Source organism: Lichenostomus cassidix, chromosome Z, assembly GCF_008360975.1.
Source record: "Lichenostomus cassidix isolate B80296 chromosome Z, HeHo_3.0, whole genome shotgun sequence".
In the NCBI taxonomy this organism is placed as follows: Eukaryota; Metazoa; Chordata; class Aves; order Passeriformes; family Meliphagidae; genus Lichenostomus; species Lichenostomus cassidix.
Window position 1 is genome coordinate 73792644 of NC_139511.1, and position 25023 is coordinate 73817666.

Sequence of the window (25023 nt, forward strand, 5' to 3'; positions counted from 1 at the left end):
CCGAATGGCCCCGCCCACAACATGGCGGCGGGGTGGTGCTGTGAGGGAGGAGGGTGAAGGGAGCGAGTCCCTTCTTGCTGCTGGGACTAAAACCCGGCTGGGGGAAAGACACCGCGGTGTTCACGCTGTCATGGGGGAAGACACCGCGGTGCTCGCCCTCAGCTCACGGTGCAGGCGCTTTTAGTGAGGAAATCAGCGTGTGTGGGGTATAGCAACGCCAGCCGGCCGAGGGAGGGAATTGCCCCTCCTCGCACTGGTGCGGCCTCGCCTTGAATGTTTTGGGCGGTTTTAGTCACCGCAGTATAAGACAGGTATTGAACTGATAGAGAGCGTCCAGAGGAGGGATGTGAAGATGGGGAAGGGCCTCGAGGGGGAGCTGTATGAGGGGCGGCTGAGGACACTTGGTCTGTTCAGCTGGAGGAAGGGAGACTCGTCGCTGTTGAAATGCCTCGTGAGGGAAGGAGGGTCAGGCACCGATCTCTTCTCTCTGGTGACCACTGACAGGACTCGAGGAAAGGACTGGGCTATGTCAGGGAGGGTTAGGTTGGATATCAGGGAAAGGTTCTTCCCCCAGAGGGTGCTGGGCTACTGCCCAGGCTCCCCAAGGAATGGGCACAGCTGAGGCTGCCAGAGCTCCAGGGGAGTTTGGACAATGCTCTCAGGGATGCACAGGGTGAGATCGTTGAGGAGCTGGACTGGATGGTCCTTGTGGGTGCTTGCCATGATACTCTATGATTCAATCAATCAGGATCATTTAGGTTGGAAAAGGCCTCAGAGACCATCTAGCCCAAGCTGTGCCCAATCCCTACCTTGTCACCCAGCCCAGAGCACTGAGTGCTATGTCCAGTCCTTCCTTGGACACCTCCAGGGATGGGAACTCCAGCAGCTCCCTGGGCAGCCCCTTCTGAGGCCTGACCACCCTTTCCATGAGGAAATTCCTCCTGGTGTCCAACCTGAACCTCCCCTGGCACAATCTGACTCCATTTCCTCCTGCCATGCCCCTTGCTCTCTGGGAGCAGAACCCCATCCCCACCTGGGATCACAGAAGTGTTAAGGTTGGAAAAGAGCTTTAAGATAATCAGGTGCAGCTCTCATCCCAGCAGCCACCACTGGCTTCACCATTAGATGGCAGCTCAGGATGGGAATAGAGCAGCACATCACTCTCAGAGATGTCCAGGAGACCAGAACGAAGAGATTCATTCAAATTCATACTTATAAACCTCAACTGGTATTTATTGCACCATTATAAAATAATTACAGACTGACTCAGCTTTCCATTTTAGGCAGCATTTGCAACTAGAACTGCTAGGGTAGTCTGACAGAGCAGTTCAATAAAAGCAAATAGTTTCCCAAAAGTGGTGCCCTGCTGCAGCAAAAGCCTCATTATGAAAAAATTGACAGAATGGGGAAAAAAAGGAGACACACAGTGTTAAGAGGGCAGTGATCTGGTGTGCAGGCACCTCCCCAGCATGACAGTCTGGGTTTAACTCTGAGTTTAGAAATAAGCAGAGGAAGAACTTGATGCCCATGTAAATGCTCTGATCAGGAGGCTGGTTTTGGATCTCTTGTTTAGGGCTAAAACCCCCCAAAGCTCTGCAGCTAGGATTTCACCCAGATGGGAAGAGCAAAATACTTGAGCTATCAAAAGTATTTACTTGTATTTGTAAAAAAAACTGTAAGAGATCCAGTTTTTACTGCAACTTTCCATTTACCTCTCTTAAAATGTGTCTTTTACTTTGGTTTTGGGGAAGCTCCCTGTGAAGTCTCCAAGCACTGATCTCCAAGGAGGGAAACATGCTGGGATGTAGGCAAATACTTCTCTTTATTGTGGAATCACAGGATGATTTGGGTTGGAAGAAACCTGAAAGATCATCTCATCCCACTCCCTGCCATGGACAGGGACACCTTCTGCTATCCCAGGTTGCTCCAAGCCCCATCCAGCCTGGCCTTGGACACTGCCAGGGATCCAGGGGGAAAGCCACAGCTTCTCTGGGGAACACTATATAGCACCAAGTTTCTGGGTACAATAAAATAAAACTCACTAAAGCTGAGATCTTCAAACACTTCCCCAGCCTTACCCACCATACTGTGGGAATCCCCTCTCACAGCACACCTGTGCTCTGCTTCATCCTTTTTGCCCTTCCCTCTGCACCTCCCTTTGTTTTATGCTGGAGCAGGAACCTGGCCTTTCCATGGGAAGCACCTTTACCCACAGCTGCTTCTTGGCAGCAGAGCACAGAAGTAAGGAGACATTCCGGGAAAGCTGGAGGAGAGGTGTGAAACACAAGGACTTGACACATGATGGGGATTATCACCTCTGTTCATCAATCAAACCCAAAATAAACACATTTTCTATTTCCCTACAGGTGGAAGTGTTTTTCCTCTGGTGCTGATGGCTTGCAGTGGTGGAAGGGTGTCACAGAATCACAGAATATCCCAAATTGGAAGTGACCCAGAGGATCATCGAGTCCAACACCTGGCCGTGGACCAGCACCCCAACAATCCTACCCTGTGCCTGAGAGCATTGTCTAAATGCTCTTGGAGCTCTGGCAGCTCCTGGGGCCAACCAATGACCCCTTCCCTGAGATGCATGTTTTCAGCTTTGCTGGGAGCTTGACAAGTGCTCTCATGGGCAGCCTGGCACATACCTGGTGCTGGAGTCAGAACTGACCTAGCTAAGCTTGTGCCCTTGCTGGGATTTAACCAGGTTATTTCCCCACTGCACCACCTGCCTTGGATATTTGTGTTGTATGAGCTGACTTGAGGAGAGCTGTTGGATCCTAACCAGAAAACTCAGGCAGGTAAGTCCAACATCATATTCTTGAAAACTCCTGTGTAGGAAGCAGCGGCCTCCTAATTGGAGGAACCTCAATTCCATAGGACTTTGCCTTAAATTCCACTAGTGCCATCCCTTTTGCTCCCCTGTCCATACAGCCCAGCCCCAGATCCTGTGCTATGCATGCCCAGGGAGACTTCAGTGTTCCAGCAAACACCCAGCTGTGCTTGGACCTGAGCAGAACCTCTGCTTTGTGTTTATGGGAGCTCCTGCTCAGAACATCCTCCTGCAAAGGGCTGATCACAATGGCAGCAGAGGTTTCTGCCAGCTCCTCTGCTCTGGAGCCAGGCTGGGAGAGCTGGGGGTGTTCAGCTGGACAAGAGAAGCTGCAGGGAGAGCTCAGAGCTCCTGCCAGGGCCTAAAGGGGCTCCAGGAGAGCTGCAGAGGGACTGGGGACAAGGCATGGAGGGACAGGACAAGGGGAAATGGCTTCCCCCTGACAGAGGGCAAGGATAGATGGTAAGATGTTCTTGTCCGTGAGGGTGGTGAGGCTCTGGCACAGGGTGCCCAGAGAAGCTGTGGCTGCTCCTGGATCCCTGGCAGTGTCCAAGGCCAGGCTGGACAGGGCTTGGAGCAACCTGGGATAGTGGAAGTTATCCCTGCCCGTGGCAGAGGCTGGAACTGGATGAGTTTTAACATCCTTCCAACCCAAACCATTCAATGATCCCAGGCCTAGCAGGCAGTGGGGAGTATACAACTACAGTAGTGTTGTCTCACATAAGTCCTTTTGTGTCTTTAGCTGTGAGTAAATAAGCAGCCTTATCAGTGCTGCTGCGAGCCAAATGTGACAATCAGCCAATGCCCCTGACAGTCATCATCCCTCCTGGCCAGAGGGACGGTTGAGCGCCAAGACTGGCTGGAGTTCTGTTTGCATTGGCTGGGGTTATGTTTTTGTGGCAGGGTTGATTTCCAGCCAGGGGACCTTCCTGCTCACCTTCCAGGCCGACACTCAGCTGAAGCACACACCTGGCTTGGGGCAGTCCCTTCTAACAGAGGGGCAGGTAGAGCCACAGAAGGGGCTGTGCTAAACCCCCTGTAACACACAGGGACACAGGGGCTGACTGGCCAAGCTTAACTCCAGCCTGCTAAAACACACCCTGCATCTGTTGCACTATAGGAGAGGGCCTGACCTGTTCTTTGCACAGGAGTGGAAGCCAATTCCTCAAATCTTTTTGTAGATACCTTGGCATTTCTCTTAGAGACACAGCTTTTGGAGTCCAAGGGTTATGTGGGGATATTAAACTGTCATTCATGAGATTACACGCAAATGGTTCCTTGTCGAAAATCTTGAAGACAAAGACATTTTAAATTGAAACCAGCTTGAATGCTGCAAACACTGGGGCTTTCCAACCATCAGACAGCTGCCTGCACCTTCTTTCTCTGAAACCTTCTCTGCTGACCGGCCTATGGATGCCTGCCTGGCTCATCCCAGATGCATGGTTCCTGCAGAGGCACAGCTCACCCCCACTGTTTGTCTTCTCCTGCCACTGTCAGCAAAACAGCAGCACTTGGACACACTCCACAAGCATCTTAACATCTACTGACCCAAGCAGTCAGTCACAGGAGCAAGATCATAAAAACATGGACTTACTGAATATTTTGGGTTGGAAGGGACTTGAAAGATCATCCAGCTCCAGCCCCCTGCCATGAGCAGGGACACCTTCCCCTATCCCAGGTTGCTCCAAGCCCCAATGTCCAGCCTGGCCTTGGACACTGCCAGGGATCCAGGGGCAGCCACAGCTGCTCTGGGCACCCTGTGCCAGGGCCTCACCACTCTCACAGCCAGGAATTCCTTTCCAATATCTCATCTAACCCTGCCCTCTGGCAGTGGGAATTCCCTGTGTCCTGTGCCTCCATGAAAAAGGGGAAATGCACCTCCAAAAGGCAGACTGACCTTCATCAGACATTTGCTCTGCATCAGGAATTTTGTCTTAGTCACTTTAAGAGCTCGGTTACGTTATGTATTCCTCCCCGTGACTTTTAAGAAGAGATGCTTCTGTAGGAAGCCAGCACTCCTTACTTAAGCACATAAGTTATTTATATACTTATATTTATGTGCATATATCTGTACATGCATGTACATATATAACTCATTGTAAGTGTATCATCTAAAACACGTGAACAACTGAAATGCTTTTGATTTCCCTGTGAGTCCTTCTAAAACACAGGCAATTCTTTACAAGGAGAGATTAGTTGCACAGCCTATTTAAATAACTTCTGTTGTGTGTGTGCTGTACCCAGAGTAGGAGTGAGGAAAGAGCCGGGGACTTTGGCATCAGGACAGCTGAGTGTCTGTCCTCGCCGTCACCACTGCTGAAGTGTGACGCAGCAGACACAGCACCTTCCCCACGCTGCTGGTGACCTGCCTGCCAGGATCATAACCAAAACAAACAAAAAAAACCCCTCTCACAGTAATCAGTGATGTTTTCTTAATACTCAACTTCTTTGGCATGTTGTCCAGAACCACGGGTTCATCCACCCCCTGCACACCCAGCTAGGAGGGAATCACTGGTAAAACAAACCTCCTGTGTGATTAAGTAACCTTGTAGTTGAAGTTTGTGTTTATTTAGTGCAGGTTTTGATAGCAAACCCACTTACGCAGCTTGTGCAGGTCTGTGACTGCTTGTTCCTGGCTTTAATGGCCAGGAATGGCCAATCTCTGTGATGAGTGAATAAAGGCATCATGTAAGTGCCTGATCATAAACTTTCTGGTATAAACCAAATCCTGGGTTTACATTTGCCCTAACCTGTTTAGCTCATAACCAAGAAGTGCAACCAAGAAGTACTGCTTTAAATGTGCTTTTGATTAATGAAACCTAAATTATCCCTGGAATCAGGGATATTGCCCACAATTTATTCATAAATTAAACTATGGGGAATTCTGTTTAAACAAAAGAAAGTGTTTTAACCCTGAAGCAGGTGGGCCAGAGACAATATCCTGGGCAACTAGCTCTGGCTGACTCTGCCTTGAGCTGCAGGGGGGTTGCCCTGGACAGCCTCCACTGGCCCTTCCCAACCTCAACTTTTCTTGATCTCTGAATCCTGTCAACATTTCTAAAGCTGAGTGTGCCCTGTACTGTGAAACAGAGCCTCAATCCCCCTTTGTTGTGCTGCATCTCCTAAACAAAATGGATTAAAGAATCCTCCTCCTCACCTCTGTTAAAATCATGATTATTAATGTGGCAGTGCTGCGCTGACTGTTGGACTCAATCACCTTAGAGGTATTTTCCACCCTTAAATGATTCCATGATTCTGTAACTCCATCTGCTATTTTTGCAGCTGCCCTGCTTAAGAGCTCTTCTTGATCAGCTGGTAAACCACAACCCAACTTGATTTTCTCTTCCAGGGTCTTCTCCACCTCCCTGCTGGCAGATAAAGCACTCAGGGAACCTGGACAGGAATAGTCCTTCCAGACAGGACCTGGCTCTGCAGAGTTCTGCACAGAGCTGGGAAATGAGCTTGGATGATGCCTATTAATACAACTTGCACCAAGTTTCAGCCAGCAGACAGCTTTCTGTTCATGGCATAGCAAGATGCGACAGCCCTGAACATCTACTCTTCCAAACTTCATGTCCATAGCAATCTTTCCAACATCTTCATTTTTCATCCCAGTGTGTGGCTTTTGTGGTAATTCCTTACTATTGTTATGGTCAGAGATTTATCCTAAGTTTCTGGTCCCTCCTACTCTGACGATTGCAGTGTCTTCCTCTCCTCAAGATGCAAACTAACACCACTTTGATTCCAAATGTCACCTCTGAGGTCATCCCTCCCTCCCAGCTTGCTCCATGCCTCTGTCATCCAGTCATTCAGCCACTTCCTCCTTTGCTATTGCAACAAATCTGACACGAGCCCCCTCTTTCAAAGCTTTCCCTATCTGTCCATCTTACTAATCCTCTCTAGCTGTGCTGCCCTCCCCCTCTCCAGCTTGGTCTTTTCCAGCATGCATGGCCCAGTCACATGAGGTGCTTGGGAGAAGGTCATATGATAGGTAGGGACTGCCGGGCAAGGCTGTGGCAGGGGGCCCCGATAGTAGCATACCTCCAGCTCCCCCCCCAGCCCATGGCCATCAGCTGCCCCGTGACTCACTCAGGTGCTGGACCTGCAGCCTGCACAGGCACAGAACGGCAGGCAGAGGCTTCGAGTTGCGCAGGAAGGGGAGTTCCATTCAGGAAGCTGGTTAGTGGGATGGGTCCTGCAACCATATCCCAGACTGGAGACATCTGCTGCTGCTGCTTCCCTGTCCTACCTGCCCTGCAGGTGGGACAGGCTTGTAAGATACCACCCTTGCTCTGTAAAGTATACCATAGAATGGAATCCCAGAATGGTTTGGGTTGGAAAGGATCTTAAAACTCGTCTAATTCCACCCCCTACCATAGGCAGGGAGCCCAGGGCTGGAGCAGCACTGCAGGTGGGGTCTCACCTGAACGGGGCAGAAGAGCAGAATCCCCCACCTTGATTTGCCTGTCACACTGCTGATGATACAGCTCAGGGTATACCCAACCTGTAGAGAGAAATCCTTTTGTTTTTTCTCTGCCTTCACCTTAGTCTTTCTGCCTGTCTAGCCTCAGACTGGGAGGTTCTGGGATGAATGTCAACACCATTTGTATATTACAGACAGAAACATGAGTACAAGGCACTAATAAATGCCCCAAACTCTTCTTAATTAATTACAGAGCCTTGACTCTTCCTAATAAGCTCCACACACTCAATAAACACAACAAATGGGAGAAGTTAAGCAATTAGGAATAAATGGCCGGAAGGTGAAACAGTACCTGGTGAGGACCAGCAACCCATCTTCCCATTGTACACTCTGTAAACAGATGTGTTGTCCTTTCCATTGAGACACTGAGTAATAAGACTGGATTCAGGGATTGGATAACTGATGAGCTATCAAATGAAAATGTGCAACCTGGTGAAAACCAAAATTAATAATACTGTTGGTTTAAGTAAAGCCAATATATGAGAAAAGCAGGAGACTCCCCGTATTTCCAAGGGTGGCTTGAGGCTTTCCTGTGTCTCAGGCAGATCCCAGCATTACACCCTGCATGGACTGGAGAAAACAAATGGTTCAAAGGAGAGGGTAAGGCAAGAACAGGGTGCTGGAAAACAAATGATACTGACCTTGATGATACACAGCAGCATCTTGTGCAGCTTATTCCTGTCCTCAAGCTGTTTGTCACCCTTTTTCTGAAACACAAAAGCTGGTGCGTAAAGTCTATGTGGTTTAAAATACGATTCCTCTTCAGAGTGTGAATCACAGTGAAATACTGCCAAAGGGTCTCCTAAACACCAACTGAATCAGCAATCAGGACCAGAAAGACATGAAGAATGTGTGTAAGCTGTCACAACTGCCCAGGAAGAAACAATTACCCAAGATTTGCAACCATAAAGCATGGGTACAAATTAACAATGATTGTGAGAACTACATATGTTTTTACAGAGCTTTGCTAAAGTAAGTAACAAATTAATTTTTTTTAATTAAAAACTCATTTTCTTTCCAGTAGGCACTGGATGTTGAGTGGCATGCTCATAGTTTCCTGGTTTTGGTGTCCATCCAGATTTAGAGGATCAGTTTGGATAGCCCGAGTGCCACTGAGATCAATTTAAAGTGGATTTAGGACTGCTGAAAAATAATAATAGAATGGGTTTGGGTGTAAGTGACCTGAAAGATCCATCTGTTTCTAAAACCTCTGCCATGTGCAGGGACACCTTCCACTAGATGAGGTTGCTCCAAGCCCTTTCCAACCTGGCCCGAGACAATTGGTTTGGGGGTTAGTCTGAGGAACTTTCAGAAAAGGAGATATCAGCTTGCTGATTATTCTGCCAAAATGCTAACTTCCAAGGTTTTTTTACCTGCTAATTACCAGAAATAATCCCAAAACCAGAGCTCTGCCTGGTCTGACACACTCATCTCAGTGGGCAGGAGATCCACTGCCTGTCTGCCATTTCTTACAGTCTCCTCTGGAGTTGGAGCCCAGCGGAGTGTTGGGTACACCTCACTGTGGTGCCACCACATCCACCCCACACTTGGGCCAAATATTCCTGCAGATCTGAAGAAAAATAATTTGGATAAGAAAGTGCACTCTAAAGCAATCCCCAAAGCAAACAACTGCCCTACCAACTCCTCTCTTGACTCTCTAGCAGCTCCAGGCTCCTCTTACAAAAAAGACAGAGAAGCAGTCTAAGTAGTTTATTACTTTTTTATTATTTGGTCTTTGCTGGATGCAGGAGAGTTAAAGCAGAAGCTCTGTTGAGGACTCAGTATCTACCAGCTGAAGGATGTAGTAATCGCAGACTTCTAGGATATTTGTCCAATCCCACCAGAACAGGACCTCAGAAAGGAGTAGAAGCAAATATCCCTCTGGCCACCCACGACACCTCTGCACTGCCAGTGGGCTTGGCTCCAAGTCCGCGTTCAAGCCCAGACACGCTCAGCATTCATCCAGCTTGGATGCAAAAGTGTGAATTTTGCATAAAAGCATAAGAAGAGAGAAAATGTACGTCATTCCTCGGCACAGACCTAAAGGCATCCTTGTCTGCGCAGTGGATGGAGCAGGCCCACCACACACCACCGGGCCTTCTGTCTGACACAAAGCAGCCGAGCGGCCTGGATCCGTCTCACGGACCACGGGACATGCTGGGAATGACAAGCTGAATTCCACTTGTCCGCTTGGGCACAGCGAACAGGCGTCAGGCTTCCAGCCTGAGGTCCTGCACAGCCCTGCTGGGGCTGAAGGAGGATAAGATCACTTAAGTGTCTCACAGCAACCCGGGGACTCATGCGAGACATGGGCAGGGGTGAAAAGAGATTAAAACCATCATAAAAATCACTTAATGTTGCTCATACATGTCTGGGAAAACAGCAGCAGAAGTTTGAAGAAGTAAGAAGAATTTTGTCCATAGTGAAGGGTGGTCCAGCAGCAGGACAGGGGTCCTGCCATAGGGAGGGGGCAGCCAGCAGGGATCAAAGCCTCCTGGGAACCTCCCAGTGGATGGCGATGCCTGGAGACAGGTACAAACTGTAACCCTGTGTGACAACATTCACAAGAATTAGCATTTTGCAGGAATGCGGGGATTTATTCTTCAAGGCCCACCGTATCCGCGAGCACTACAGCCCAAACACTGCACCAACAGAGCATGTGCTTGATAAGAACCCAGGAACAGATGCCAGCGGATTTAATGTGGGACAGGAGGCCCATTGCAGGTTTGCAGACTGCTGGCAGGGTCAGCTGTAAATATTCCCTCACAATCAAAGGCATTCATCTAAGGATTACATGCTGGGGGCTTTGTGGTAAAGTAAATTTGCAACTAACAGGACCATTAATAGTCAGACAGTTTAGTGGGCTCACTGGCTGCCATTTATTTTCCCCCCAGTCATTTTTACTACATCTAAATACCATGGGGATGTGGGACTTGAATGAGATGGCTTAAGAAATCAGCTTAGAAGGAGTAGGAGAAGGGGTTACCACCAACAAAGAGAGCTCAACGGGGATCGAACGGGGATATCAATAGTGGGTAAGGCCACTGAAGCATGTGAGCTGATTTCATAACCTGGTAGAGATTAGCCTCTTCTGTAAGCAAACAAACTTACACAGGGCTATGGAGTATTGCTCCTATAAAGCATGTTCATAGAGGGGATCTATTTGAAATGCTGAGGAGGGGAGGCAAAACTTTGTGGGGTGAGGAGTGGCTGTGAAACAAAGACACCGTGGCCTGTTTTCACTCCAGTTTGATGCTCTTGGAACAAAAACATCCAGAGCAGAAGCTGTGCCACAGAAATAACATGTCCCCCCCACTGCAGCAAGCACTAAGCATAAAATAATTGTGGTATGGTGGGCTGACAACAAACCAAGAGTTCCTGGGCTGAGCAGGCACAGGGTGATACAAGGATTAACCCAGGATGATATTTCACTGGAGAGCTGTCTCTCCAGGACTGCAGACCCCTTGTGGTACAGTCAGCTCTGCATGCCCATCTAATGTGGGAGCTGTTTCCAGACCTTCGCCCCAGGTTAGCACACCCTGAGGTTGCTGCCATCTGAGCAGCCCTTCCCTCTCTCAGCTTGTTCTCTACCTCTCTTCCCCCATTGCCCCAGAAACAAACTAGGCAGAAGGAGCCATGCAGGAAACCAGCACCAAATCTGTTGAATTCTACTGCATGTGTTTTGTAATTGAAAATAATATCTGTTTTGTAACTAAAAAAATAAAAACCCTTTCTATCCCCTCCTTCCGTAAATCCTAGTCCCTCTTTCATTGGAGAAATAGGATGAAAATAGGAAAGAACCAGGCAGGAAGAATGGAGGGTGGGTAAAACACTCTCAGGTTTCTAAATGCACTCTCTGACACTGAATATCTGCCCTAAAGCCATGACATCAATCCTTAGACTGTTCAAATGAGAAATCCTTAATAGGAGCATCTTTGACTTTGCTTGTTATGCCATTGTTTTCAGTAACCAGCACCTCACAAACCCAAGAGCCACAATTTTTCCCTGACAGGAGTGGCTGAGAGTTCCACTTGTGCCTTCCCAGTGATGTCAATGCAAAGGGATGCAATTGTAGCCACAGGAACAGTGTGCAAATCCCTCCTGCAGCTGCTCATGTCAGCAGTGGTGCCCTGTCCTGGGCCACAAAACTCTCTCTGCTGCTCTTTCCATGGCAGGTCATCCATGGGAGGATAGGAGATATAATGCTGGCAGCAATGTTGATGCAAAAGGCTGCTGTTAGTTTCCTTTGCTATCTCCAGAACTGCTCACTCCAGAATTACTCTACCTCTACAGGTTTTTAAAGATGTGGTGTGATGATGACAGGTTTTCCCTTTTCCTCTAACACTCAGCTCTTTGATGGTGTGGCCATTTCTGCAAGGAAAGGAGGTGTCTACATGCTAATTTTAAAGACAGGGGAAAAGAAGCATTAATGACAATTATTTTGCAAAAGCTTTCTGACTTCAGTGTCCTTGATGTCCTTTCTGTCAGGAATGCTGAGCTCCTGCAGAAGACGCTGACCATAACGCAGGTTTGAGATTCTCTTCTTGTATAGAAACAGCATGAAAAGTGTCTCCTTGATGGATGCATGGGTGTGGAAATCTCTCAAATTAAATGATGTAGCTGCAAAACCTGTCTAGTCCTTCCCTGAGAGCACCAGCAGACTCCAGACCTGTAAATATTTGGGCATCTTAATTTACATATTATACTGATTTTAGCTTTTTGCTACTAAAAGAAGCTTGTCTCCTCTCATGTACCTTCTACCTCCACATTTCATGACTCTGCTCTGACTCACCATGTCTGGTGCTGAAGAAGAAACCAGACTCAGCCACCCAGCACCCACCTGCAAAGAGCTTGTGACTACAGCTGAGTGGAACATTTTTCTATTTCCTATAAAAATGCTCATGATTTCAAAAACATTCCTCTTCTGCTTTTGGACTGAAGTGAGGCCTTTAGGAAATCATGTAGGAATGGAGCCAGGGAGAGAGGAATAGAGCCAGAAAGACACCTCCATGAAAAGTCACTATCTCTGCGGGCATTGCCCCCCTCACACCAGCTGCTGAGGTAAAGCCTCCAACATCCCTACAAGTGCTGTAACTGTCCAGCTTCCATGTCTTTTAAAGTGGATTACTATCAATTTAACCCCAGTTTATTATTTATTACTTACTACAATATCCAGAAATTCCATCTGGGAGCCATGAAATATTTCCCAGTGAAAAATTAATCAAAACTAGTAATTTTTTCTTTAGAATTATTTGGCTTAACAAATTCCTATTTTCCAGCAGCTCTGGGTGGGAGCCTCATTCCCTCCAGGCCATAAGGGTTACAGAGAGGTCAGTGCCGAGTCACACTCTGCGAGTTGATACAATGCCCATCACAACAGATCCTGAGCATCTCCCTGGATGATCATCACCTTTTGGCCGAAGCTGCCAGGAATTATTTGGATGCACTTTTTCCTTGCTGTTGCTAAGCTATCCTCACTGCTACTGTCATTCTTGGACGCCAGAGGCAAGGACCAGGACTCTTCTCCCAGAGCTTGGGAGCTGCACAGACAAAAGGAGGAGATTTTCAATAGCAAGAGACAACAGAAGGAGAATGAGAAGACGTGGTTAAACCACAATAATGTCATGGTGGTCAGCAGTCTGGAAGGGGTTTGCTGGCACCAGAAATTTTTTTAAATGGTGAGGCATTTGGTGATGAGGCTTAGCTGATTCATTTCCTGCGGGAGTAAGTCCAGTAGTGGACAGCAGCTGAGAAATCTAGATCCTTTCTTTTTTTGGTCGGTGCTGTCAGGATGCTGCTCCTCAAGAGAGACCACACAGCTGCAGAGGAGAGGCTGCATCCTCAGGGCATTCTGCTCCATCCCATGCTCCCTGAGGAGCATGAGCATCATCTCCAGCCTCTGAAAAGAAGAGGTACCAGAGTATGTATTCATTCTGCAGAGTCAGAAATTAAGAGGTTCTAGGAATGATCCCCAAAGAAAAGAGCAGCAATCCCCGGCCACAACCTGTCACATATATGAGAGCCATGAGAAAATGAATAGAATAGAAAAGAAAAGAAAAGAAAAGAAAAGAATAGAATAGAATAGAATAGAATAGAATAGAATATTTCAGTTGGAAGTGACCCACATTGACCATCTAGTCCAACTGCCAGTCCACACAGAGTCAGAAGGTGTCTGGGCCATGGAGTACAAACTGAGGTGTGGGGTACAAACTGAATACCCCAGGAAAACACAGCCAGAAAGTCAGATTAATTATCTCAATTTATATTTAATGAGGGCTAAAGCAATTCCTGTACCTGTACCGGGTTTCCCATTTCCTTCCTTCCTTCCTTCCTTCCTTCCTTCCTTCCTTCCTTCCTTACTTCCTTCCTTCCTTCCTTCCTTCCTTCCTTCCTTCCTTCCTTCCTTCCTTCCTTCCTTCCTTCCTTCCTTCCTTCCTTCCTTCCTTCCTTCCTTCCTTCCTTCCTTCCTTCCTTCCTTCCTTCCTTCCTTCCTTCCTTTCTTCCTTCCTTCCTTCCTTCCTTCCTTCCTTCCTTCCTTCCTTCCTTCCTTCCTTCCTTCCTTCCTTCCTTCCTTCCTTCCTTCCTTCCTTTCCCCCAAACATGATGACTTCCTACACAGTGCAGTGAGAGACCAGCAGTATAAAATTAAATAACTTGTCACGGATCAGTAACTGGTAAATATACAGGTAATTACAAAGTAGAAATAAAGGGGAAATTTTTGAGTTCAAAAATATTAATGGATATTTCAAATATAGGATATTTCAAATATCCATTCAAAATGGATAGTCCAAAAATATTAATGGACTAAATGGTTACTTTTTAGTATCAATAACATACTGCAGAAGGTGGTAGACTGCGAGTCGGGCAATGCCTGCCCTTCGGACAGCATCTTGTACCCGTTAGGTCCGGAGGGCCCCAAGTGGCAAAGTTCTGGGGCGTTCTCACGGGTGGAGATGGAAATCACACACCCCCACTGGCTCTTGGGTCGGGAACCGCAGCATGAGGGGTCGGGACCCGTGATCCCCCTTTCCCCGAGCTCCCGCCAGTGCCCTTCGCAGGGCCGCATGTCGCTGTGCCCCATGTCGCTGTGCCCCTCGGGGTATCAGCGCTGGGGACTCGCTGTGACTCCCACTAAATCCCCCGCATGTCGCTGTGCCCCTCGGGGTATCAGCGCTGGGGACTCGCTGTGACTCCCACTAAATCCCCCGCATGTCGCTATGCCCTTCGGGGTATCAGCGCTGGGGACTCTGTGACACCTCCTAAGCCCCCGCATGTCGCTGTGCCCCTCGGGGTATCAGCGCTGGGGACTCTGTGACACCTCCTAAGCCCCCGCATGTCGCTGTGCCCCTCGGGCTATCGGCACGGGGCACCCCCGGGGACCCCCCCGAGGGGGCGTGGCCTCCCATTCATGCTGCCGGTGACGTTTGGGAAGGCGTGACCAATGGGACCGCGGAATGGCTCCGCCTCATCGTCCCATGAGCACCGCCCCGCTGCACTCTTAAACCGGCGCTGCTGCCGCTGCGCGTCCGTCCGAGCGTGTGTCCATCCATTCATCCCTTCCCGGCTCCAGCCCTCCGGCCGTTCGTCCTGCCGAGCCATGAGGAGGCTCTTCCTCCTGCTGTGCAGCGCCGTGTCCTGTTGCATCGCGGCGCGGGGCGCGGAGGCGGCGCTGCCGGCGGCAGGAGGTGAGGGAGCGCGGTCCCACGCGGGACCCGGGGAGCCGCGGAGCGGGTTCGTCCCGTCCCGGGGCAGGCGGGTTCGGAGGCACTTTGCTGACCCTTCTCTCCCGCTGGTTCGCAGATGGCAGCGCGGAGAGTGTGCCGGCACAGAAGGCGCGGGTGAGGTTCGGTGTGCGCTCCTCGCCGGACGCCGGTGAGGATGGCTGCACGCTCGCCATCGGCCAGCACCAGTGCCTGGAGGACTGCAAGTTCAACGTGACAGCTAAAACCTTCTTCATCATTCACGGCTGGACGGTAAGTGTGAAGAATCCTGGGCAGTGCTCGGTCTGCCTACTCAGAGCCAGCACAGCCAGCAATGGGCTGTGCCTCCAGAATATTTATTTTCAGCAATTTCTGTGACTGTCCCATCCCTGGCGGTGTTCAAGGCCAGGCTGAATGGCACTTTGAATAACCTGTCTAGTGGCAGATGTCTCTGTCCATGGCATGGGAGTTGAAACGAAGTGGTCTTTGAGGTCCTTTCCAACCCAAACCATTCTAGAATTCTATGAAAATAGGAATTTGGGGAAACTTTTCATGTTCTGAGCACAATGGTCTCTTCATAGCTGCACCTGAGGTCCCTGAAATCATCCAACTCATTCATAACCACTCAAGATCTCGTCATAGTATAATCTGTATAACGTGAATGTGGTACTAAAATCCAACTGACTGACCACTATGGATGTGACACTTGACTTCACGGGCACGTGTATAGACCTTCTGTAATTGTAGCTGAGTGCCCAGCCCTGATGTCTGCTATCTGGTCTCCTTGATAAAGAAACACGAGGGCACACAGACTTTATCAAGCCTTTTAATTCTGCATTTGATGAGGCCAAGTGTGTGGCATGAGGGGACTTATCAGCTCTGCCAGGGCTTGCGCAAACAGCAGTGCCAGGTCTGGTGTATAATTTTGCAATCCATCAGAATTTCTGAAACTCTTGAGAAAAAGTGCGATAAGGTGGCACGTAATGAACGCCTCTCCCTCCTGCCCTAAAAGGCAAGTGGGTAATTACAGCCAGAGTCTCTCAAAACCTGTTTTTCTTACTCTATTGCATGCATACTCTTACTGCACCGCTGAGAAGTAGTGGGGCTTGCAGAGGAGCAGCATGCAGCTGGAGCAGCATATGTAAATGACATACAAATAACTTGACTGTGGATGTGTCATCTTGGTCCTGCAAGCTGGAAACTGACACCTGAATCTCTTTCTAGATGAGTGGCATGTTTGAAACCTGGCTTGACAGCTTGGTGTCTGCTCTGCAAGAGAGGGAGAAGGATGCCAACGTGGTTGTGGTGGACTGGCTCTCTCTTGCCCACCAGCTCTACACTGATGCCGTGAACAACACGCAGATTGTTGGAAAAACCATAGCAAGGCTGCTTGACTGGTTACAGGTAATGCAAGCTAAGAGCAGCTTCTGTTGTAATGCTTGTGAGGGACTGTTGCACAAGGCTGCAGAGCACTCAGCAGCTCCAAGGCTCACCAGCGGGGCAGGCTCTGGTGTAACACCCACCCCAGGGCTTGGCGGGGTGATGGCTCATAGCTGCTGCTGCCCTGCCTCCCTGGGAGATGCTGCCTTGCAGCCTGCTAGGGTCAGTGGTGCTGAAGTGCAGTTCAGATCTGGGAGTCCTGCCTGAGCAACATGCACTCAGGAGTTGGGCATTCAAAGTCAGAGCTGGCTGGCAGGGGGGCAGGGAAGGAGAGGAGAGCTCCATGGTGCTGCACTTGGAGCCTGAGGCCACAGACTGTGCAGAGTCTACTGGCAGCTCCGAGGGGAAAGTTTTATTCTTCATGATAAAGAATATCCTAATTGGGGTTGGAACATGACTAAACCACAAGTGCCATTCAAACCATCCCATTTGTCATGATGAAATACAAAACAAAGCATGTTTATCTGTCCTCTCCATGCTGTCTCTTCTTGGAACTGGACTTTATATTCCTGCAGACAGAAGCAGCACCAGATGCCCTGAAAGACAGGGGATCAAACCATAATACCTTCTTTTCCTTGCAGGAAAACCCTCTCTTCAAGCTTGAGAATGTCCACCTGATCGGGTACAGCCTGGGTGCCCATGTGGCTGGCTTTGCTGGTAACCATGTCCATGGGACTATAGGCAGAATTACAGGCAAGTGGCTTTTTAAACAGTCTCTCACCTGTCCTTCATGGCAGTGAGTTTCCCCGAAGAGGCTCGTTTCCTGTTGTGGCAATGTTGTTTTGGTATTATTCTTCCAGAAATTGAAAGTTTTCTACTTGTGTCAGCAGTGGAAAGCACAGGTCTCTTCCCACCAAATACAGCAGGGCTTCAATGAAAAAGCCTTACCCAGGACAAACTGATCTTGGGTTTATTTGAATTTAAATGTAGGTTCGAAACAAGCCCAGCTCAAATTCTTACTATCCAAATCCTATGCCTCTGAGTGATAGTGTTTTTGTAATTATAGCTCATAAACTAATGGAAGTGAGAGCCATTGGGTGCTGTTTGTCCCACAAGGTGCCTGATTGAAAAAAAAAATTTGAAGAAATCCAACCCCTCATTCTGGAAATATCTGAAGAGTTTGCTTCCAGCTCCAGAGGAAAGCTGATTTCAACATGTGAGAACTTAGGGCATAGTACAAGGGGTTGCATTAAGCATTTAAATGTGACACTGGCAGTGAGAATTCCACAGAGCCTAGCAATAAAAGTGTGCATGTAGTTAATCAAGAAAAAAATCACCCAACAGTGAAGTTGTAAATGGCTCTGGAGTGCATCTTCAGGTTGGGGGTGAGGCTCAGGGTTAACATAGCATTCCAAACCCATCATGGGATCTCAGATGCAGGGATTACCTGGCTGCTGCCTAATTGTGTGCATATGTGCAGTCTGAGAAATGACACTGAGGCAGCTTTGGCTGCCAGCTGTCCCTTGGCTGTTAAAACTCTTCTGGTGTTTCAAGCTGCCTCTTGAAGCATCTCTTCACCGTGAACTGGTGAAGAGTTCCAACAGGCAATCTGATCATGGTGCTACTATTGGGTTGTATTGCCCCAAAAGTGGAATGAGACATCTTTATTTGCTCCCTCAGGGAGCCTGCAGTGAAGAGGTGTTGGGGGATAGTACCAGCAATGAGGCTGGGACTGTCTGTGTATCAGCTGGTGAGGACAGCTGCCAGCAGCAGGCTCCTGGCTATATTCTGTATGAAACAGCCCAATTTCTTACGTGGCACCTTGTGTTCTTTCTCTGACTCCAGGCTTGGATCCCGCTGGCCCCATGTTTGAAGGAGTGGACCCCAGCAGGCGCCTCTCCCCCGATGATGCCAACTTTGTGGATGTCCTTCATACCTACACCAGGGAAACACTGGGCGTTAGCATTGGGATCCAGATGCCTGTAGGCCACATTGACATCTATCCCAATGGGGGAGACTTCCAGCCTGGCTGTGGCCTAAGTGATGTCTTGGGAGCCATTGCCTATGGGAGTAAGTTCTCATTAAGTATTTTGCCTCTGGTCAGTGTAGACTTCTCACAAATAGACTTGGGTTGATGCTTGGGGATGGTCTTTTCTATAAAAGCAAAGAAAATAATTTTTTCCTTCTAAACTGTCTGTACTACTGGAGATAGTTTCTGGAAACTGTCCAGAAACTTTTTTTTAATCCTGAAAGCAGCATATTCTCAGTCCAACACCCGATCACAATCTATGGTCTTATGCTGGGGCTAAAATCCTCTTAAAGTTCTTCATGGTAGTAACCAATTGAGCATCTTCCACTAACCTCCTGAATTGCTGCTGTTGGAAAACTGTTCAAGTTTGGCCACACTGAGCTCATGTTGGGCTGCAGAGAGGCATAGCGCATTTTATCTTATGGGCTGCTGGGGTGACAACTGCTTTAACCAAGTGTATCCCTTGCAACTCTGCCTCTCTAGCAATTGGTGAAGTTGTTAAGTGTGAGCACGAGCGATCTGTGCACCTCTTTGTGGACTCCCTGGTGAACCAGGACAAGCAGAGCTTCGCGTTTCAGTGCACCGATTCCAGCCGCTTCAAGAAGGGCATCTGCCTGAGCTGCCGCAAGAACCGCTGCAACGGCATCGGCTACAACGCCCGCAGGATACGGCACAAGAGGAACAGCAAGATGTACCTGAAAACCAGGGCTGACATGCCCTTCAAAGGTATGCTTCCCCTTGCAGGAGGAGCATGGCCTCCCTGTGGGAGCAGCCTCCCAGAGTAAGGGTTGGGAAGGGTTTAGAGGTGGAGGAGTGGCATCACCCCAAAGCCATGCAGCTCCAGGTGTTGGAGTTCTGCTGGCACCTGGCTGCACTGCTGTCCTGTGGCATTAAGGTGCTCCTTCCTCCCTGTGGAATCAACACACAGGAGCACTCTGCCTTTTGAGTAGGACTGCAGTTCACCTGCCATGCTTGTAGAACTCAACCTCAGAGCAGTGTAAGGTCTGGGGAGGCTTTCCCAGAGTGGACCTGCTGCTGTTGTTATGTAAAACTCAAATTTGTAATCAGTAAGGGCAGGAAAAAGTGATCAGTGCTGCTCACTCCAGGAAGGGTTTGGTCTTTGCTAGCCAACATTATTTCACTCAGAGCAGTGCTGAGCAATTTTTCTTTCAACACAGTTGGTTCGAACTCTGCTCTCCCCTTTCTCTCCAGTCTACCACTACCAGATGAAAATGCATGTCTTCAGCTATAAGGGCTTGGGAGAGGTTGATCCCACCTTCTCTGTCACCCTCCATGGCACCAACGGGGACTCTGAGCCTCTCTCTTTGGAAATGTAAGTAACCTGCCTTTTGTGTCTTCACCTTAGCAAGAAGGCCACAGGGCCTACATAGGATGGCAACATTCTTTCTTCTCTAGCATTGCCTAGCAGCCTCACTTCATCACCTTTCAAAAAAGCTTTTCATTCAGGAGCCTAATTATAATGTATTACTGCATGAATTGAGAACAGTTTAATATGCCAGGTCCTCTACATGTTAGCCTTCATGGCTCATTGCTTTTTTGTGTGTGTTTTTTGTTTGTTTGCTTGTTTTGCTTTTCCCCTCCACCATTTGGATACAGTCTGAAATATCTCTGGAGACACTGCTGACCTCTTTTAGCCTCTCCCAAAAGGAAGACCAGGCATGAAACCCACCTTTAAATTTTGGAAGGATGGCCAAGCTAAGCACACGATGTGTTGTATTGAACCAGCTATCTGAAACTAGATAGTTACACTTTGGTGTAATCAGAAATTTACTGGTGACAGTTGAACATGCAGCACTTGATAAGCTGCAAGGGCTCTGTTAAACTCCTGGCATGGAACAAAGGAGCACCTGGCATGCTTCCATGAGGAAAAAATGCTGAGTCTCTGCCTCTCTTCCAGGCTTGATCTAATTGGCCTAAACGCTACGAACACCTTCCTGGTCTATACTGAGGAGGACATGGGTGAACTTCTGAAAATAAAGCTCACCTGGGAGGGAACATCTCAGTCGTGGTATGATCTGTGGAAAGAGCTGAGGAGCTACTGGTACCGGCCCATGAATTCATCCCAGGAGCTCCACATCAGACGAATACGTGTGAAATCTGGGGAAACACAACAGAGGTAATAATTGTGCTGACCCAAAACTTCAACCAGAAGGAGAAACACCCAGAACCTAGAAAGAAAAGAAAGAAAAGCTGGTGGTTTGAGTGTAGTTGGTATCCTGAGCTGCCTTTCATTTTTAGTGTCACCAGCTGATGCTTCCTCATGGGCTGCAAACCAGGCTTTAAGGAAAACTGGTCACCACAGAGAAGACCTGGGATGTTCTTTTGTTTTATTTTGATACTGTGACATCCCCATGTGACTAAATTTACCTGCTTCAAGGTGATTTAGGTCACACCTGAAGGGTTAAAATACTGAGCATCAAAAGTACTAAAACATGGATGGTCATGGCTATTATTTACAGGCTTAATGTGCTGATTTGGCACAACCAGCAGGACCTAAAACTGCAACCAGTAACATGGTGGCACCAACTCCTTGAGCACTGCCTTGCTCCTTCTGGTATCTGGCAGGGGGTTTAGAACTAGGGGATCTTTAAGGGCCTTTCCAACCCCAACCCTGTATCACAGAATTGGCCATAGAGTTCCAGTGAAAGATTCCCTACCACGGCAGGAATGATTTTTAAGGTCCTAACCCACCCAAATCACTCTCTGATTCTATGATTCTCTGCAAATGGAAAATTACCTGAGCATCTCAAAAGTAATAAAATTGCCAAGCACATAGCACTGCACTCCCACCTCTTTTGTTAATGTTGTTCTGAAGGTAACCCAGATCTGTCAAAAACAGCAGGTGACAATGACAATTTCCCACATGTCTCACCACTTTAAGTAAGCATCACCTGTCATCTGTAAGGTATTCTGCATCCTGGCTTCTGTGAAACAGGGGAGTAGTAGAAGCAAAGAACCCCAATTAAAATATTGAAGTAGGAAATAAAACAGCCATCCAACAGGGCAGTGGTATATCAAGATGCTCTGTGGGATGGATGTCTAATCAAACAACTTGTCCTAGAGTTAGTTGCAATCTGTATTAATTGTTAATTGCTAATGATGGAGACAACAGGTACCTTGACTTCTGACTCCTCCTCCTAGGTTTGCTTTCTGTGTTGAGGACTCCCAGCTAACCGGTATATCTCCTGGCAAAGAGCTCTGGTTTGTGAAGTGCACAGACCAATGGCAGAAAAGGTATGGAAATCAGCCAAGAGAAATTCTGTCTGATGCATGTGGTTGTGCTGGGATGAGTGGAGCCTTGTTTTTTTCTTTAGACTCCTAAAACCTCTTTTTCTTTCAAAAAAGATAGTGAATTCTAGCCCAAGATTCACAGCTACCAGACTTTAAATGCCATATCTATTGCTAACTAGGTGATATTATCCTCCCTTCTGACCTTGGATTGTCACCTTGTACCTTTACATGTTTACTGCCAAATGGGTGTAGCACAGTCCTTGGTCCTAACTGGCAGGTGCTAAAATGAGGTTCCACCAATGCCCCAGACCTGTGCAGTAGTGGAAAGGTAAGTAAGAGGCATCCATTTACTGCCCTGTGAAACAGGGGGAAGCTGGGAGGAGTGCAGGGCATTGCCTCAAAGATTGTTTCAGTCTTGTAGAAGACCTTGAGCTGCCAGGAAATCTCTTTGGCAAAGCTTGAGCTCAACTGCATGAGCAAGACACAGCTGAGGACTTGCCATGGTGTTGCAGCCCTGACTTGTGCAGCTACATCTCCAGGTCTGCTGAACTCCTCTGGTTCAGAAGAGTACAAACTCTGCCACTGCCAAAGCATCTCAGCCTTGCTTAACCTCTGGGGACTTCCCAGACACCTAGAGCAGTCCTCAGAGCATGACTTCCAGAAAGTCTGGTCCCAGTGGTGACAACCTGATTTCCTCAGATGCCTCCGGTCATGTTTTGAATGAATCCCTGTTCATTTGACTAAATGATACTCTCCTCTGGGTTCAGCCCAGCCTTTTGCCCTCTCTTAAATTTCAGTTTGTAGACTTGGAGCTTTGTCATTTCTAATCCAGAGGACAAAGTTCTTGTTAGGGCTAGCAAAGCCCCATGGAAGTCGAGCTTTGCACAGCCCTCCTGGGCAGCAGAGCTCAGCTCAGAAATGTGAGCTGATCCCTTTCCAGGTTTGGCAGAAACCAGCAAGCTGTGCTATGCACGGTAGCAAACAATTCTGTGAATGAAACCCCTGTGCAAAAACTTGTTGCTCTGCCACAAGTCTCGAAAGATTGAGTAAACATTCCTACAGGTACAATAAAAGGCTGTTTTGATATGCTACTTGGTAAGCCCCATAAAACAGAATTGCTGGCAGATGTGCCCTTCCTGCTTGCTCGTGCAGTGCAGCGTGTGCACAAGGCAGAGGAGTTGAGCTCAGTTCCAGCACACCATTTTTTCTAGGAAATGATCCTTCCTCCCAGAAACCATGAGTGATTATTTGCTGTTCAGCTCTCTGTTTCTGCCAAGTCAGTGCAATATTATAGTTCCCTCCTTGGAGATTGAGCCTGCAAACATCTGTCCATCGCAAATGGAGCTGCTCCAGCAGGGTCTAGCTCAAGCCCTGTAATTTCTGTTTGCAGCCTGCATAATGTCTGCTTCAGGCTCTCACTGAATCGCTACTGGGCAAAGTGCAGATTTGACAGAATAAGACACCAACCTGTGCTGTCCAAACCTGTTCTTAGCAACCCAGAAGTTCTTAGAAATTCTTTATTACTCCTCTTAAATTCTGCATTTAACCAGATATTTTTCTCCTCTCCGTTTTCCCCAGATCTGTCTCAAATCTGCTCTGAAGGCTTCCCTAAAGACTCACAACCAAGCAACTTAGATACATGAAGACCACGCAGGTGGCAAGATGCTCTGGGAAAAATCTGGCTTGGTAGCACTTAAAGAAACTAGCTCTTCAGGACAAAACATCTTGGATTGAATGCAAGAAACTGAGGAACAATTGTGGTCCCAGACCTAGAATAACTAAAACTCCATTTTCCCTTTCCCAAGGAACCTGATTTGTGCATTTAGCCGTACCTTGACCTGTTACACGCTGCATTTTCCCTTCCCTGCTCCCATTAACCAGGACTATGGGTGAGATCTTTACAGACTGAGACCTCAGCAATGATCTTCTGGTCTTGCCTGCCAGCGGAGTTGAGAAAACAACCATGCTAACTGCCCATCAGACCATGGGTGACAGAGCTGCCAAGAACTAATTAGCACCTAGGGTAGGAGTTACCATGGTCCAGTAGCACTGTGGGCTGTGGGGAGGTGAGACCAGCACAGGTCAGGTGTGTGGGGCTGTCCAGGGAAGGGGTGGGGATAAGCACAATGCCACTTAACTTCAAGTTGTCCTTTGCTTGCCTTAAAAATAATCTGCTCTGATACTGAAAGGTCTATTTACCTGACATTTGCCCTGATAAGAAGTCAGTGATCTGTCCTCCCTGTACCTGGGGCAGGACATGGTGCAGGTGGTGGTGGCAACTGCTCCTCACTGCCTGGTCAGTGTCTGCAGTGTGGATCCCTTTTTAAGGGGCAAAGAGCAGCTGCCTTTGTACTGACCACAGGGATGGAGGAAGGTGATGCACCATGCTGCCTCAGGAGAGCTTTGCACCACTCCTTTTAACTGCTGAGAATGTGTTCCCCTCTGCTGAGATGCTGTTGTAGTACCAATGCATAATTAAGACCTTATTTTTGAGTGAAGTGCCAAACATGCTGCCCTCATTGTCACAACACCCTGGTTGGATTCCCTGGTCCCAGGTGATCTTGGCTTTGCTTTGAGTTGGACAGACTCTACAGCTGTCTTGTTTGCTGCAGCAGAGTGGACCTTGTCGGGTGGTAAACTAGGTTTTGTTTTGGTTGGTTGCTTGTTGCCATTTTTAAATTTTTTTCTTTTTGGAAGGAGAATAGGTATAACAGCCCTTGAGCTTTTGGCATGCAGAAAGGCAATCTCAAAAACAGTGTTGCCAGGTGGTGCACTGAGTTCTGAAGTCCTAGCAAGTCCTTCTGAGGCCTGGAAATCTCTTCAGTTTTTGTAGAGCTTCAATCCAACCAAAGCAAGCACATTTGGGGATATTTTTTTTCATGATTTTATGTAAAGACTTCAATAACTGAAGCCTTTGGTAAGTATCTGTGACTTGTTGCCTTGCCATACTTAGAGAAATTTCAAAGCCCTATGTGTATATTGTGGTTTTTGTATGACATAAAACATAATTTATTTCTCATATTGTATATATGTAAAGTTTTAAACATTTTGGTTTTGAGTAATAGTTTTTATAAGCCTTGAGATGAAAAATAAAGGGCTTTGTAAAAATCAATGAAGTCTTGTTATTGATCACAGAATCATTTGGGTTGGAAACACCTTCCAGAACAGCAAGTACAACTGTGCCCCCAGCACAGCCAAGGCCACCACTAACCCATGTCCCCAAGTGCCACATCCACACAGATTTTAAACCCATCAAGGGGTGGGTGCTCCTACACTGATCTGGGCAGCTGTGCCAGGGCTGGACACTTTCCATAAAGAAATCTTCCCTAATTTCCAAACTAAACCT

General features: G+C 48.0%; 1 protein-coding gene and 1 long non-coding RNA gene across 2 annotated transcripts; both read left to right on the forward strand.

The window, feature by feature from the left end:
• Nucleotides 1–16: 16 nt before the first annotated feature.
• LOC146425232 (uncharacterized) lies at nucleotides 17–9666 on the forward strand. The gene is made up of 3 exons (XR_014846672.1): nucleotides 17–311; nucleotides 2367–2801; nucleotides 6183–9666. It is a non-coding gene; the product is annotated as an uncharacterized LOC146425232 (long non-coding RNA).
• A 5138-nt stretch (nucleotides 9667–14804) lies between these two features.
• Nucleotides 14805–24789, forward strand: LIPG (lipase G, endothelial type). The gene is made up of 10 exons (XM_085042223.1): nucleotides 14805–15001; nucleotides 15117–15289; nucleotides 16241–16420; nucleotides 17038–17149; nucleotides 18242–18466; nucleotides 18909–19151; nucleotides 19638–19758; nucleotides 20344–20562; nucleotides 21588–21680; nucleotides 23256–24789. The coding sequence occupies exons 1-10, from the start codon at nucleotides 14914–14916 to the stop codon at nucleotides 23275–23277; spliced, it is 1476 nt and encodes a 491-aa protein (XP_084898349.1). The 5' UTR covers nucleotides 14805–14913; the 3' UTR covers nucleotides 23278–24789.
• Nucleotides 24790–25023: the final 234 nt, after the last annotated feature.